Here is an 18,233-nt window from a genome sequence, read left to right as displayed (position 1 = left end):
ACATACAACAGGCTTACATACACCAAAATTCATTATTTTTCAGAACCTTTTCCATAGTTCAGCGATACACAAAATCAGTAAAACTACGTTTCGAGTTCAGTTCTCGAAAAGTACTTCTGAACGATGACAAATGTCCGAAAAAATCCTGTTTACTTCACAATCCTTCCATCGTCAAAAACAACCATCAAACAAAGAAAAGTTCATTACTCATTCTTTTACATTTATAATGTTTTGAAATCTTGTTTAAGCATATAAAAATTGTATGATATAAAATCATAGTATCAACACCACACAAATACCACGGTTTACAATATTGCCGCACCACATCAAACGTATTGTCCAATACAGGAGCAAGTGTAAAGTGTGCGTGATTTAGACTTTGTTTACTAGTGTATTATCTTATACAACCGTGTATTTCCTTAATGTTTTAAGTGTCCTACAAGCATGAAACATGTTGTACCGGTTTAAGAGTTGTATAACTTTTCCTGAGTGTTTATGTAAATTCTTTTGTCTATAGCCCCGAAACTTAAAAAATAACTAAAATATGGATTTCCACTTCATGTTCCAGAACGATCGTTCCATAATCAGGTGGTTAATCAGGGAAAACCATTTCCTTGAGCATTTAAATAATTTTTAAATATAATTATCGAAATTCTAAATCAATTTATAGGCTATAACACTGTTAGCACTTTCATACAGAACTGTTTCTTAGCAACAATATTGAATTCTTATAATTAAATTTCATATGAACTTGAAATGAAAAAGAACAATTAAGTGGGTTTAAACAATAGATTTGTAGTACCAAAGCGTTAGTAGTTATATAGTTACGTTTTAAACGACGAGTAGAACCGAAGAGTACACTATTTGGTCGTTTGTATTGGTTGATATAACTAAAACCGCCAGGCGCCAAACAAAACTTGTACCTCGAGCATGAAACTGTCCTTGGGACAAAACAACTAGGTAATAGTAGTGAAAAACTGATTGTAATTAAAAATGAAAGCATATAGGTAGGCCCTAGCAGAAGATCTGTTATAAGTGAGTACCTGTCAGAAAAATTTTAATAAATTAATTAATGTTTTAATTTTTAAATAAATTCAGGGCCTTAGGAACAATAGGCTAAAACAAATATTCCACGATGGGTATAAGGACGAGAAATAATTAAAAATTAAATAAAAAACCTCTTCAGATAAACTAAATTAATAGGCTAATGGTATTTATACAGAGATTCCAAATCAATACAACAGAGAGATAATTTAAAATAAAATAGAAAACTTCTGAGACCGTCGAGTAAAGATATTACGGTTCTATAGAAAGCTAGAAAACTCCAAACTATCAAATCACTGCCACTATGTGTTGCTGAATATCATCTTGTTGTGATACTCTGCTATTAAAAAGCAACTATACATGTTATTTTTAAGAGTCTATCCTTTAGGGATGTAGCTGTTTTCGTTAAATTTCTCTTTATTTAGGATATAGGCCTATTCTATAGAAAAACCATGTTTTAGCGGTGTATAAAAGATAATGGGATGAACGAGTAAAACAATAAAATACAATCACTCGACGAGCTGGAAAGTAGTACACATTATTATTAATCTCGAAAGTTACTTATTGCAGAGCATGATGGCATTTACGCCAGAAGCAAAGGTGACCTTGGCAAATGCAATCGAGCCCCGCAACAGACCTCTCGAAATGAGTATTGAACGATACTTTTCATCAAGATCTTTTAAAAGGTCATCTGGCATTTTCATAATCTAGTAATATTCTTCCATTAGGAAACGTAATACTATTTTATCATTTATTTTTGTGTAAAAATCGGCTGTTTGAACATAGAATTATCAAAACAACTAACGGATTCAATTGTTTACACAGGTAAAGAAATGTTTACATAGGGAAAGTGATGTTTGAGAGATGGAAAATCAGTTGACTCAGCTACGAGGGGAACGATGACTTTCGCAGATCTTAGCTGTATTAGAAAGCAGCCCTTCATTACATACATTAACGAAAACTTTGCTCTGTATGTCTGTCGGTCTATTTACACGATATATCAAGAACGGACTCTCCTATAGACTTGAAATTTTGCGTTAAGCTTCAACTATTTCTGTACACACAACGAATTGGATTGTGGTACATGACGTTACCATGAGAAAATCTCGTTACCAAAGAGAAAATTTCAAAATAAATAATTTTATGAAAAAACTAAATACAATCAAATGAAACTTTAATACGTGGCAGAGTAACACATGTAGCCTAATGAAATGAACTATAAACTTAGGGATTGTGGCGAACTCAAAGTACATAATTTCCTTAAGCTATAAATAAGTAATATAACACAATATCCTACATAAAAAATGACACTGCTTTTTATTGTGAAGTCATCTGCGTTCCAATGCCTTAATGTTTCCCTACAAAAATTCAGATTGCCCTTATTTCCAATACATATTGGTGTTAACACGCAAACCCCTGGATACTTTTGTCCTGTTGCATAGATAGCCGCACATTTGGGCCACATGTGTTTCGCCGATTCTTCTTTTTCTTCACATTTTTCAGCCTTTCCCATAGTCTGATTTTATATTTGGACCTAAGGTATTGCAATAATTTTTTAGTTGGGTCTTTTTATTTCAGAATCACAACCCCTAAATTTTACTTCCCTGCAGACAAAAGAAATTAAAACATTGTACTTCACGAGGAGATATAGGCATTTATAGTTGGAATTTAGGAAAATTTTCTTACATGACCTAAAAATAGAAACTGCAAGACTGCACTTTAATTTCATTTCTAAATATAGCCTATTTGGAAATAAATATATTAATGTTTTAATGTAATTAAATTATGATTATACTTATTTGCCCATTTATAATAATTCCGCTCTCATTAAGACAATTTTTGACTGCAGTAAAAACTTTACGACCCGGTTGGTCTCTGTTAAGGAAAAGCTCTGCTGAGTCTTTTCGTTGAACTCATATTACCATCAGCCAAACCATAGAGATCTTGAATATCAGTGTATTCAGCTACTGAATAATGTTCCATGTTCAGTGTAAACTAATAGTTACAACACAACAACGGTATTATACAAACAACATTTGTGGAGGTTAAGGAGTTAGAATCAATATTAGTTCCAAGATAGTATTTAGTAAACAAGTAGTTACAACAATTAGCTACAACTTAATCTACTATCAGCTGTTGCACAGTGCTTTATGCAACTGACAAGGATACATTCCTACATGTTCTACTTTTAAGCAGAATTTATTTAGTAATTAATTACCGAAACCTTATTTTTAATCTTAATTATTTTCTTATCTACTTATCGTAAGGCCCATTTTTATCATAAAATCACTCGTCTTAAAGTTATTAGGCTTTGAAATTTTTGAATTTCCGCCATTTTTTCTGTAATTAAATTACGGAAAACCCTGTATAAATGAAGCTTTATCAAGATATCGTGCGGACAGACAGACAGAAATTAAATTTGTTTCCAGTCCCTTGAGCTTTGCTAAAGCTCACCCAGGAAATTTATGATTGATTTCATGAAGCTGTCATCTTATGTAAAATGATATAATAAATTAGGTGTGTCTTTTTACATCGGTAAGCAATCAGAGTGGATATCTAACTTATTTTTGTAAACAAAAATTGCTAATTTTAACTTAATTTGTTTGTGTACTGCAACGCTTTTATGAAAAAACCAAGATTTAAATTAAAAGAGACGTCTGCAAATGATTTCTTTAATTAAACTTGAAAACAAGAGAGAGAATAATTTGTAACTTACTCTGCATAATTACAACTGTTTTCATAAACTACTGTATTATAAAAATAGTATTATTTCATGTTTAGCTTTTTTATTATTACGTTGAAACACATAATGTAGGAAAAATTATAATTGAACTGAAATATTAATCTTTTTATCAACATATTTCATTGCTAATGAGATAAAGAAATTAATTGCACAAAGCTACATCCAATGCCTTAAGAATTGAATGTACATTTGGCACGGTGCCAACCAATTTATAGTTTTAAGATAATGGCCATTTACATTTGCGCAAAATATTTACCTCAACTATAAAATATATCACAGATCAAACCCCTTTTAGAAAGAAATTTTTCCTATTATTAAGATTTCAAGATTGACCACAGTTCAAAATTATTTTAAAGAATTACATATTATTTAATTTATTATGTGTGCATCGTAGGCCAAAAACTATACATTTTCGTATTCAGCTTTTTTTAAGTCTTGTTGTGTTATCAAGTAAAAATTTCAAGTCAGCGCTCGTATAAATTTTTTAGATGTATGCAATAATATTAGTCATTTGAGTGAAAACGATAACTATCATAATGTCTAATTAGTTCTAGTTACGTTCAGTAATCACACCAGCCTTGAATAAGTTTATTAGCTAGTATCAACCAATCAGCCGGTTTCAAAATCGTGGCTATACACTACAATTCAAACTCAGGCAAATCTGAAACAACTTTTATATCAATTTACAATTTAGATCTATTAAAAGTGAATTTATTTTTAAGGTTTATTATATGATTTAAATTGTTCTGCAATTTTTATACAATTTACTTTTCTATAAATATGTTTTAGTAAGATATTTACACATAACGTAACTATAGTTGGAATGGTTAAATAAACGGGAATGTTGAGTTTAGCTCTAATTCACATTCATCTCAGTGCACTTAGTTTCATACACTGCACTAAAAGGACGTGGAGCTAACTCAACATTCACATTGATTCAACCCTTTTCACAATACCTACGTTATGTATAGAAAAATCGTTTGTACTTCCGTGCTTAGAGATCGTGTATGAAACATCGTACTGCACTGAATTGTGCACCTGATGAATCAATAAGAATTCTTTACCTAGATTACACGATATTTTGTAGTCTGAGTGTCTCTGATGTTGAAACGATGTAAAGAGTCATACAAAACTAGAGTTAACCCGTGGTGTTGCACGTAAATTCCATTCAATAATAGGAATCCTTTTAAATAGCATGATAAACATTCCTAAGCTATCACCTATGTGTTGGTCAGTGGAAGATATTTCAACCTCCTAACCCATTTCAGAATACTTAGACTTAAAGTTTATAAAACAGTGTTTTGGCAGAGTTAAGTTGGAGAGTGAAATATTATCTATAAATGCTAAGTAATAACTTCAATTTCTATATAAGATTCCGTTATATTGAAATAGACAGTCCACAAATGTCAGTTACGATTTAACTATTTTAGGCCAATGGCAAGAAATGCAGAAGTAAAAGTCCGTAGTTCTTTTATTGAAAGTACTTATGGTGTAATTATGATAGTTTAAAGTCGCAAGCGTTCATATTTAAGGTACATATTATATCATAGATCATGGTTAAGAAATGTAATAGTTAAAAAAATTGTTACTGGTCTTTATATCAGGTTGTTTGTATAAAGGAGCACTTATGAGTCAAAAGATTTCATTTTTGACGCCATAGTACTGTTTACATTGCTGCTTTGATCAGAATAATATATACATAAGTACATCTAAGAAGCTAAAATCTCAGTTTAAAAGTGTATATTTCCAGTCCTAAATATTTATACAGACTAAGATATTTCAGTGCCGTAATAGCGTTTACAATGTTGTTCGGACCAACAAAATACACACATCATAGGTCTTAGATGCATACTATAAAGAAACATATAAAACTGCTACCTCCGGCCATATAATAACTACATTATAACTGGAAGTATCCGGTCTGAGGTACTTTCGGTGCTATAGTAGCGATGCAAGTGTTCTCCCGTTCGACACTTTATACGTACATTGATCCAAAAAAGTCTTCCTCGTTCAAAAGACTTATAGTACAAAGATTTCTTAAGTATATCACAATAAAATATTCATTCATATTCTATCTTAAGATATATTAACCATATTTTATCAATATGACAAGAGCTTTTGAAATTCTGGAGAAAGTAAAATTAAATGCAAATATATAGTTTTTTAATGATTTGTATCCAATTTCAACCCCTATTATCATTAAAATTATCATTAATTATCATTAAAAATCCTTACTCAATCACAAATCAATGCATGAATAAACCATTAAGAGTATGAGGCAAATGTGTAAAACGCCACCTTTCTAGGTCTCAGAAGGTTGAAAAACAAAAATACATTCCTTCTAGAGATGTTAACCCATTTCTACCACAAATGGATGTTTGATCTTCATGAAAATGTGTTTGTTTTTTTTTTATTTAATTCATGAGACACTTATGTAAAATATCTTTATAGGACATCAGGATGTTGTCTCGTAAAACAAATATATACATCTATTAAGTTAGTTGTTGCAACCCTTGTTCAACGTCCTGCGCGTGGTCTATCTTCATTAAAATGCTGCACTGATGATATATATTTATATATATTCGTCTTTTAGGCATATTAAGTATTACAGCGCAAAACAAAGAGGTCTTTTAAAATTCACAGGTCATCAACAATAATGTTTGATCATAAGTTTTATATATATATATATATATATATATATATATATATATATATATATATATATATATAAAACAATCGTAATTCATAATAGATTCAGACAATTTTTTATGAAGACAGTACATAGCTATTACTAACGAACTATAGTAACGAACTTATCTAATCTATGAACATTAAATTAGACTAGGCTTTAGAATATGTTATGGTTATGAAACAACTGTTTTTTCTAAAATGAATATACAGTAAGATTTCTAGATGGCTAGCAAGACGTCAATTGAAAACCTACTGCATTCTAACGCTTAGACAGCTGCAGTACTTGTGCGAGTAACTGTGGCTTCCGGCATGAGTAACTGCTTTAATAAACAGCTTCACTTGTTGAAGTTGAGAACTGCATGCACATGCACTTTAATTATGTCAGTGCTTTTGAAGTTATGTTATTTATGGCAAGAAAACGAACTCAATAGTTATATATTTCTCGTTATAAATAAGTATAGCTTCTCAGAAGTGTATTATTTATATGAGAGTCCACCTATGCTAATATATTTTTAGTCCACTCAAAGTTAAGAATTTCATAAAAAAAAACTACCAAATATCTTACCACTAGAAACAAGGACCGTGTTATATGTCAGATTGAAGATAGTTTAACATTTTTCACTGATGCCATTACTTCCGGATGTGATCCCAGTTCGGACGTTAATCTTCGAGGGTTTATTTTTTACTGTGGTCAGATTTTTTTTTAATATGGGATTAAGACTAAATCAGCCCAAGATTTGGCAAGAGTCTACAGAAATGTTCAAAACTATTAGAACCCGGACTTCGGATGTAATTTTCTTGGTAAGCACAGAAGAATAAAAAGTTCTCAAACCGTAAATGATCCAGCTTTAGCTATAAATATACGGCTTTGTACAAAACTGTAAAAAATCTCAAGAGTGAAACTGATTCAAAACCACCTGTAATTTTACGGGTGTGTAAAACGGTTTAAAGCTTTATTAATACGGAATCTGGTTGTAAAAATCCAAGAATCTGGACTTAAATCGCTCCAAATTCATGTCTTTATTATGGTGTAGTCTTATTAAAACCTTTTTTATAAATCAGTCATTGGATATTCTTTAATGGCGAGGCGAAATTCTCAAAAAATATAAATTAAAAAATTCTGAAGATATTTCTGAAGCTCTACATTTTCCCAATACTATTGTGTATAAAATTAGGGGTAGTCCATTTTTACTAGGTAGTCAGGTGATTTGACATGTTTTCTATTTATAATTAATTAGCTGAAGAGAGGAAAACACGACCCTTTTATGTTGTGAACTCAAGGGTTTGACGTCCAAGTTGGAGTACAACGATGAAGACATCGCTCACCTCTGTTGCGTAGTCTCAAGGAAATACAACCTACATTATTGTAACTAAATATTACTTATTGTTAGATCTGTTTGAAGTCGCTAAGTGAACGCACTCGTGTTTGTATTCGTGAGTATTGTAAAAACATGAGTCACCGTCTACCAAGATATTTGAAATGATTCACCAATACTGTTGGGTTTGCTTTATCGCAGTTGGGTTTATCGCGAGGGAAACAGGCTGGGATCTTCTCGGTTGGGTTCGGTCCTTCTCGGCTGCGTTGGGTGGCTTCTGGGTGGAGGACAGCGGGCTAGCGCTACAGTACCAGCCGTGCTGTTGATGAATGCTACACTTTATATGTGCGGAAACGATAGTAAGTTAAGTGATCCGCTGGACAGGTCGCTCACTCTTTCCAATCTCCTTACTTTCAACAGCTTCTGATGTAGTTTTAAAGTTACTAAAATTGAAGATCAGATCTATCATCATCGAAGAATAAATGAAAGGTAAACTTGGCAGTTGTTTTAATCTGTTGTTAGGTTAATAAAACATTTGAGGTAATTGAATAGTCAATAATTTTAAATTATACAAAAACTAGTGATACAGATCCTTATCATGATAGGTTAAGTATATTAATAATCTCTGCAAACGTACGATGCATTTGATGAATTTCAGAGATCATAAACATATATTCTTTTATTATAAATGGGCAACGTTTATAAATTTATAACAGTAAAAATGTTAAATGTTAAATCAAAGTTTAAACACATGTATATATACATTATATAACTTTGATTTAACATTAAAAATTTTTATTATAATATATTTTATAAAAATTGTATATATATATATAATAATTTAAAATAATTGGTTAACTTAATAATTTTTAATACATTTTCATTGAATAAAACAAGAATTAAAATTAAGCATTAACTGTGGTATTAAAATTAAATTCATACCTCATAATGTGAATAACAGTTTGTATTTTTACATTTCTTCACTCTTAAAAACTTCCATTAATTTTTATACATTAAAAGAGTGATTGAAGAACATAAGTAATCTATTAGGAAATGCAATTATAATACATGATACAGGTTTTATAGCAATTACTGAAGATTACTATAGTGCCCTACAACAACATTATAGTTATATATAATCTTAAACATCTTCATTACTTTAATTACTAAAACTATTTAAAATTAACAATTATTTTAGAGTTATGTTTACCAATACAAATGTCACAGATCTCGTAATATGAGTAAAAACAGATACTAATACTTTCATATATGTGTTCCTGATTTAAAATCGCTCTTGGTAAAAACCTTTTACTATTTTCATTTGAAATAACTTTTGGATCCAGACTTAACATATTTTAAGTTGCCAATTTTTTCTTGAGGGCGATGATAGCCGTAGCGTTTTTCGCCCCTAATAAAAAAAAATAAAAATAAATAAATAACATATTTTAAAATGTTTATTTTGTAGAAATAAAATTTCAATTAACCAATGTCCACAAAATAAGAGCAGTCGAATAATCAACCAAATTCAAACTAAAGTAAACCTATAAAATACATTGATGGATATAATTTTTAATATAGAAGTTAGGAGAAATGGTTTGGTATATAAAAAGGGAAAGCGGCATTATCATATATATCACAGCATAGGTACAAGCGTAAGGGTTGCCTTCTGCCAGGGTTTGCCCTTGAAGTAACATCGATGTTTTTTACCTGTTACTAACCTTGACATGTTACTTGTGTAGTGACTTAAAATATACTAAAATTCAATCAAATGATTGCGGGATCATACAAAAATGGAGAGTGTAAATTGATTTTAGTTGATTGACTTTACAACTTTATCATTCAAAAAACTATTTTAACAATCATCGTTATTAGTCTTAATAATTTATTGACAAAATTAGAATATTTTTAAGTGTCAGTTATATTGTAACCGCGTTAATTATATGTTTAATTATACACTGTTTTTTAAATCCTCACTGACTCTAACATTCGTAACTTATTTATATTTTTCAGATGGTAATGGTAACATTACTTCGTACCTGAATGGAAATTAGTCTTCGTGGAATAGAGTTAAACAGAATTAAAAAGCATAATCAATTCAATGTAACATATTATTCATAGTTAAATAAACCTATTAACCTTATGTATACCACTTTATATGTTCAGTACGTGTATCTGCGCACGCGCGCTTTTGTAGAATCAGTGCTATATATATATATATATATATATATATATATATATATATATATATATATATATATATATATATATATATACTAAATATTATATTAAGTCCATAAACCATATTAATACTTAAAATTACTTGGTAAATTATTTGCAGTTATGACAATAAATTTTTATGATTTGATTTAATTAGACAAGATTGACTAAAAAAGTTTCAAATTTGGTCATCTATTGAAATAACTCTAGGTAGTATACTATAATGAAATCATTTTGTTCTGGACATTATTTTTAAAGTTTGTTAGCATTTTGAAGATTTCATTTATTCTTTACAATCTACATTCAATACGTTATAATATTGGATTTAGCAACCCCACAATCAATCAATTTTTTACCATATATCCTCTATGAATTTATGAATTTAACATTGATTTTAAGTAAGTTTGAAAGTCAAGTTCATAGACTTATTTACATTCAGTAGGTAGCAGGTCTCATAACGCAAGTACTGCATAGTATTTTGTATCCTTGACTTAAATTTTTGTTTTAAAAACACTATTTGATAAAACTTCAACATCAAGAAGTGTTAAAGTATTTTATTATGTTTTCGAGGTGAAATTGAATGCCAGAACCTCGTTTGAGTATTTGATAAATAAGATGTTCAATAATAAAGTGTTGACGTAGTGAAATGTCTTAAGTAATCTAATGAAATGACTGCCGTCTGGGATATCCAGTTTGGTATCAATTACTGTGGATTTTACTATATGAAAACTGTTGTATAAAAACTTGAAACAGTTCAAGGAGTAATATTTTATCAAAAACCTTATCGAAAATTAAAAGTATTTAGAGAATTTTTCGGTATGTCATTTAAAACTGCGGAGTTGCTTCTCATCGTGAGGAATATTAGTGTACAATGATTTCATGTCAACTATGTATAATATTATAACTTCACCAGATGATTGGTTAGTATTTCTACCATACTATGACAGTTCTTCGACAAAAGTTGTAGAATGGCGTCCATGTATAGATAATCTAATGTAGTAGGAGCTCCAAACATAGCAACAATGGGTTGACATGGAGGATGTCTTTTTTCCTGTTTTGGTGCATTAAGTACTATGTAGAATACAGGTGGTTTCGGTTGCACCTATCATAGTTTTATTTATACCACTTGAAAGATTTTGTTTTGGGCCTTGTTTTAATGAATATACTCTATTTTATCCCTAAAGTTATTAATTAGGGCATTTTTCAAAAATGTATACATGTAGAATCTTGTAGTTGCCTATTGGCTTAATTAATATAATCGTTAATATTTATAATTTAATCAAACAATTGAGTAAGGTTGAGTTTTTTTTTAACCTAATAATACTTGTTAGCATAGCTTATCACTCAGGGCCTGAAAAATTCACTTTAATCTATCCTTGTGTCTGTCTGCCGCATAATATATCGAGAACGAAATGCGTTTCATACTTTTGAAGAAAGCTGTATTTCTACACAAATAATGTAGAGTATAGCTATGGTGCATATCCATACATAGACGCAGGGTGATCTTTCTAAAATAAACTGAACTATTGACTTGGTTTGTAAAATGCAATTTCATTAATACATAGAAAAGACCGAATTCAATGATATTGCATGTTCTTCCTTAGGAATAGGCAGAGCGTTAGCGAAGCTTATTACTCAGTTAGATATGTCAAGAACAAAACTTATAAATGAGACAAAATCTTTGCCTCATACATAACTACAACTTTCAATAACAAGTCCTGCTGACGATTAATAGCTGCCATAATTTTAATGTTACCCGGTTTATTCAAGATGCAATAGAACTAAAATTGATCCCTAAAATATTGCCATGAACTATCATTGTAAACTAAATAAATTTCAAAATGAATAAGCATATACTTAAATCTAAACGATCCCATTAGATCCAGAATAAGATGAAGAGGACATTAATTGTATCATACACATAGCCTACAAGAACAAAATCCCAAGCACCAACTGAACAAAATTACCCTTCTTACAAATCGGAAATTCTCGGCATAAACCATGTTTTTAACTTCACCACATATTACAAATTATATTAAACGCTTACATATAATTATACATTTATCTTTCTTGCATTCAATCTTACATTGGAAAGCATATTTATAAATGTTTATTTTAATTTATTGACAAATTTTTCCATTTATAAACGTTACTAATTTATAAATCTTTAAATTAAGAATATATGATCGAGTATTTTATAAATAAGAATAAAGTTTGTATACTGTATATTTATTACCTATGATACAAAATAATGACCACCACATTATTAATTATATTGTTAACAAAGGTGATTGGTATTTTTAACTTTAACCTAATGGAATCATTCCCAATTCTAAAAAAAAACATGATTATACTGACATTTTATTTATTTTGCTCAATATTATCAGTAAATTTATCATTGGAATCCACCTGTAAACAATAATTTTGGATTATAACTAATTGAACTGTTCCTATTTATGTTTTCTTCAGGCTTATTTCTTGCTTTCGAGTTGATAATATAATGTTAATTTATTTTCCTATCATCAATGAATAAGATAATGTAAATAATGATTATAAATTGAATTCAAATTCTTTTTGTATACATTACATAATTATAAGGATATACGAGCTTTAGAACGGAGGACTATTACTTTTTATCGAATCGACCCAGTCTGTTGGGATAATTCTTCAAAGCACTTCAGAGAAACAACACTGGACCTTCTACAACTATTGGGAGAGCTCATCACCAAATCACCAGAAACGACCAGGGACGTCTACCATGATCTGAAATTAGCAAAAGTAATTATCATCGGGATGACTGTTACCTGGGACTACAGAATACTGAGGACGACGCCCATCATCCCCCATACTTCTGTGAGCTCGTTAAAATTATTAATATTCTTAAATTTTTAATTTTGTTGTTTATAATTTTATTTACAAATTGGACAAATAATCTTGCCCCGGCCCAAAGGCTGCTAAACCTTGACTCTAAAATGTATGTTATGTTCAACTAATGAACTCAAGATTATTTTGCTGTCAAAAGTGTTCAACCGTAAAATCTTATGCCAAGCATATGCCTTTAATATTTAAATTCCAATAATGTTTAATTAAAGCTTTTGCATCTCATTGCTTTTAATAATAAACAATTAATCGGGTATATTTTTATAATTTCGGGTATATCAATAGTAGGCAAGTTTATTTTTATATGGTTGCCACACACAATCTTAATATTGTAAATAGCATCGTTTACGATCATTTTACACTGTCCCAATGTTGGTAAATTATACAATTATTTAACCTATACATGTTAAATCTTGACTTTTCGTTCCATAGAACCAATAAAATTAATAATGATAATGAAAACTGTATGCCTATATTTTGTTTGAAAGTTTGCCAGTATAATTGCTTTCCATAATAACTCATGCTTATGAACCAATTCCAATGTAATCAATGAAATTATATTAAGACAAACGTACTTCTTAAATATAACGTTAATAAAGCCAAAACCATACATTAAATTATCTGCAATGGCTTAACTACGTATGACGTGTAAAAAAAGAAGTTAAATGAATGAATCAGTTATCTGATAATAATTACTTGTAATAACGTTCAGATGACCAGTCTAGGTCTCCAGCTTCCTACAAATAAAGGAGACTATTTGAGGATAGGAAATATCATGGAACGTGCCAAAGAAGTCACTCATCAAAAGAAGTTATCTTTCCCAAGCACCATCACAAGAGGAGTACATGGACCAGGCGCACGAGGTCAGAGGTAGACGAGACCAGAGATAGTTTCGAGGTAGCTCCAGAGGTCTCCACTGACGGATAGGCTACGTTCACGGGAGAACACCACTTAAAGGGGCATATACAAGTTAAAAATAGATAAATAATAAAGGAGTATGGTGAGCTAGAGAGGGTGAGATGGGATAATTAGCAGAGAAGAAGTGAATATGTGCAGAGGAGACGTAGATCGTGTCGAGAATGATAGTGACCATACCGGTACAAGAGATGCAGTTAGCTGGCCGTGGTAAATTTAGAATTGGTATTTAAGGGACAACAGCACTTATATCTCTCGTTCAATCATTGATATGCTTAATTAAATAAAAACGTTACTAAATTCAATTAAAACTAAACAACATGTATTATAGTTAGACAGCTAGTTTTACAGCAGTTTAACACGTTGCCTTTAGTACAGTATATTTTGTGTTAGATTACTTAAAATTACTCAGTATTTAGCCGCTGTGAAGGTTATACAATAATGCTAGGTAGAACCATTTTGACATGACTAGGCAGGCTATTAGAATTTTGAGCACGACGACTTCCAGCATCACTTTAGATAGGTAAAGGTATCTGTCCTGATGGGTTCTTCATGAAGATACCTCCTTCTGGTACTCGAACCTGGTGTAGTCACTCTGATTTTTACAAAATGGGAGTTCGGTAAATTGATAAAATATGATTATGCAGTACACATGATAATATTTTTTATACATTTTTGAGACAAATACAAAACGCATAACGGCATTTTCAACTCTTTGAAATTCAATTGTGTTCTCCTTCAAGGTGTTGTGTTAATAATAGCATAACTGCAATAAACATTCATGGACTGTGTCGGCTTGAGGCCCTAGTAATAGATTGTCTTATTCATATATGTCATAGAATTGACAAAAGCAAGCTGAGTAACGTGGTACCGTCATCGGAGGTACTACGATCACTACCCTCACTTGACCCATGACTGAGCAGTCACCGACACACTCACACTTGTTTAGTGTTTGAAATAGATTTCAGCTAGAAAAGTAAACTGAACTTTCTGACAATTAACTGACAGCATCGTTCCTTTTAAGAAGCTAATCAGATGTATCACTTACTAATTATTTGACTATTATTAGGGTTGTCCAAAGTAGTCGAAACTACAAAACGTTGAGATAGAGGTTGCTGGCCAGCACTGTTTGTCACAAACATAGAGTCTCCCTGTAATTAAGTGGTGCTCTTCTTGGGCCAAGTTGAGCAAATGTGACCTTTCCACGTAAGTCCATCAAGTGAGTTCCCTGTCATTATAACTAAGTTTTCCAAATGTGAACTTACCCCGGAATTGAGTACACCAACCATGTTTATCCTTGGGACATGTTAACATATAAATTAATCCGTTCACCCGTTATTGTTTTAACTCAAAAACAAACAGATATCGAATTTTGTGTCCAAAGTTTGGGAATGGCTTTACTAACATTTATCTACTTAACATAATGAAACTATGAGGATGTTCCAAAAGGGTTAAACTGGGTATTCAGTATATATTCAAAGGTAGGGTTTTTACAGCACAACTCAACGCAATTTAATTTGCGGCTACTTCTCCGCGATAACTTAGTTTTTCACTCTTTTATTCCACACCCATCTGTATTCCATTGTGAACGTTCTAGAGATAACCCTGAAGCGTTACGTTATCTTCAACTAACAACACAAACAACAAACTATCAAATATACTCTATGTGCTAAAGGAACTCTTGAAACTTGCTGTGCTTGATTACCGTGCTATATAATCCATACACAACGGTCAGTTGATTGTTAACATTTTATGAATTATAAGACTTGATTTTTTTAGTTTTAGCTTGTTCATTTAAATTAAATTTTTACAATGTTTAAAAGCGATAATAGTTGAAAATATTCTATAAATTAATCAATTGAAAAGGTTAGTATGTGTAAACATATATCTTTTATTAATTTATATCCAATTATGTAGAATACATACTGGGCTTAGCTTCTTGCAAACGAATAAACAACAATATTAAAATTAATTGATTGGCATTATTCTGGATTTTATGCCAAGTCCTTGATAATGTTTTTTTGTTTTTTGTGCATAGCTACTTTTTTCTTAAATCACCGTTTAACACTCTCTATTTGTAATCGTTTATGGATTCTCAACTTAGCCATACACATTGAGCGTCACTCAATTTTGTTCTTATGTGTAACAGGTATTCTATACATGAAATATTTTAACCTGCAATTAAACAGTTTCCTGAACTTATCGGCTTTAAGGAACTTCACAGTCACTGCTTGACGCTCCAGTTTCACACTGTTTGCATCGAAACCAATGCAATCAGCAATACCTCCGTTGATGAAGGAGCTTAGTCTGTAATCTACGTTGCCTCAATCGTGATTAACTCTTGTAGTAGAACTAAGTATGAGAATTGGCAATTTTTGGATAAGTTAGGTGAAAATGAGATTTTCATAATAATATAATCCTATAATAATATTATAAATGCGAAAGTGACTATTTTTGGTTGTTTTGTTTCCAAGCGCACCTGTTCAACCGATTAAACTGCAACTTTATATCACATTCCTTAGGGTCCCTGGTATGCATATAGGACATTCCCTATATCCTACATCTAAAATTCACTTATTACTACGCCCCACTGGTCTCTAAAGTAGCAAAAAATCCCATCGTATTGTCTAAAGTTGCAAAATATTAATTGAATGAGTATATTAAATGTCATCAACTATTTTATGCAAATATTACTTTATGACAGCACAACCACACGTTTAATTAATTCAAACACTATTTTAAATTTATTTACATTAATAATCTTGAAAGGATATAGTAAGCTTGATAGTAACATTACTTATTTTTTCAATCTTTTCTGCTTTTGAATCGTGTAAGTTAACATCGCAGTGCACTCAATTGTGCACCTGATGGGGCAATGAGAATAACGCTTCACCTAGATTACACTATTTTTGTAGTCTAGGTGTCACTGATGTCAAAACTAGGCGGGGGGATTTTCTGGGTAAATACATAATAAATTGTCGTTTTACAGACTTGTTCGAAACGTTCCATAAAAATTGTTAACACAGAATGGACTTACAAGATTATTGTCTTCTGTAACAGTAAATAAAGTATTTATTTTACCGACAAAATAACCAGTATTTATTTATTACTACATTCTATACCTACTCCTTGGGCGTCTTATAGAACGGTTTCTGGTTAAGTGGTGATATCATATCTTAATTAGCATGTCTAAGAACCGATACTTGTTTTTAATAATAATTAAAAGCGAGTTTCTTTAATTTAATTTTAGTGTTGTGACAGTTGAGTTTAAGTTTGTAAACCAACTTCCAAAAATGGAAGAAGTTATGGAATTCTACCTGTTTCTATGAATTTTTTATGATTGTCCACAGATTTTTTCATAACTACCGGATCGATTTTAACAGTAATTTTATGACAGAGGCCCGACCCCGGTCCTGGTGGTCCTACTATATTTTTGTTGCACTTATTACCGTTGTAAAACTATTGAATCACTTTAGAAGTCGCATAAATAAAACCTTACGGAAAGACGGGAAAAGTAGTTTTTGGCTAAATGAGTAGGCATACATTTAATTTTATATTTGATTTTGAGACGGTGAAGGTTGGAAATAAAGTTCAGAGTTAAAAGTGTTTCTCTATTAGTAACTTATAAAGTGCTATGGGTAATTTTCTGTTAAGTCAAGGTTTCGGAGAGTTCTTTCATGGAACGAAGGCAAGATAGAATACATCTGTGAGAAACGACAGAGGATAGGCTGCAGAGATTGACATTTTCCAAATGACCATAGCTTACCTCAGACACTGCTACACATATCTCTTTATGCCTCGAGGAAACATGACATAGAGAATGATCCAAAATTAGTTACTGACATGGAAGTTTTCTCAGCAATGCATGTGAGCGTTAACGTTCCTGCGTTTTCCGGGCTGTCCTGGAGTAGTGAGAAAGGATAGAGTACAATCATTTATGAAGTAATAGCGTAATAGCAGCCTTCAATTATGTTAGGAGAATTCAGCATTTATATCATACCCTTCCATATAACCCCTGTTTTAAAGGAAAAGGCTATATGATATACTATATGATCAGTTAATTAGCTTGCTGAGAAGGAGTCTACGGTCTTCCATGGACTATGAGTGAACGCTAAGGAGAATTTTACGTTCTTTGATATTTTTGTATGATACCTCAGTTGGGACACAACATGCTGTGGTTTAGTTGAGGGTGCAAACTTTGCGACTTCTCTAATTAATAATTATAAAGTTTAGCCGTGATAGGGGGAGTTTTTTACTTTATCCTATGATTCTTGGTGACGATCAGTTACATAACATGTTTATCACGACAGGAAACAACAATAGGAAAAAACAATAGGATATTTGTTTAATTTACTTATATAATATTAATACATTATGCTATTTCTGAAAATCCCACAGCTTATAATACAAAAAATTTAGCATTGGAA

General features: G+C 31.1%; 1 protein-coding gene across 1 annotated transcript in view; it reads left to right on the top strand.

Annotated features, from left to right (window-relative positions):
- Positions 1–1,620: 1,620 nt before the first annotated feature.
- Positions 1,621–18,233, top strand: part of LOC124374276 — a 33,132-nt gene continuing 16,519 nt past the window's right edge. Inside the window, exons 1-4 of the mRNA XM_046832538.1 lie at positions 1,621–1,730; positions 7,996–8,153; positions 12,662–12,864; positions 13,604–13,761. Of these exons, the coding sequence (XP_046688494.1) occupies positions 1,621–1,730; positions 7,996–8,153; positions 12,662–12,864; positions 13,604–13,761 (629 nt within the window). The remainder of the gene's footprint in view (positions 1,731–7,995; positions 8,154–12,661; positions 12,865–13,603; positions 13,762–18,233) is intronic.

The sequence above is a fragment of the Homalodisca vitripennis genome, chromosome 1, assembly GCF_021130785.1.
Source record: "Homalodisca vitripennis isolate AUS2020 chromosome 1, UT_GWSS_2.1, whole genome shotgun sequence".
In the NCBI taxonomy this organism is placed as follows: Eukaryota; Metazoa; Arthropoda; class Insecta; order Hemiptera; family Cicadellidae; genus Homalodisca; species Homalodisca vitripennis.
The sequence above is the reverse complement of the archived record's forward strand: the minus strand, read 5'-3'. Positions and strand labels throughout refer to the sequence as shown.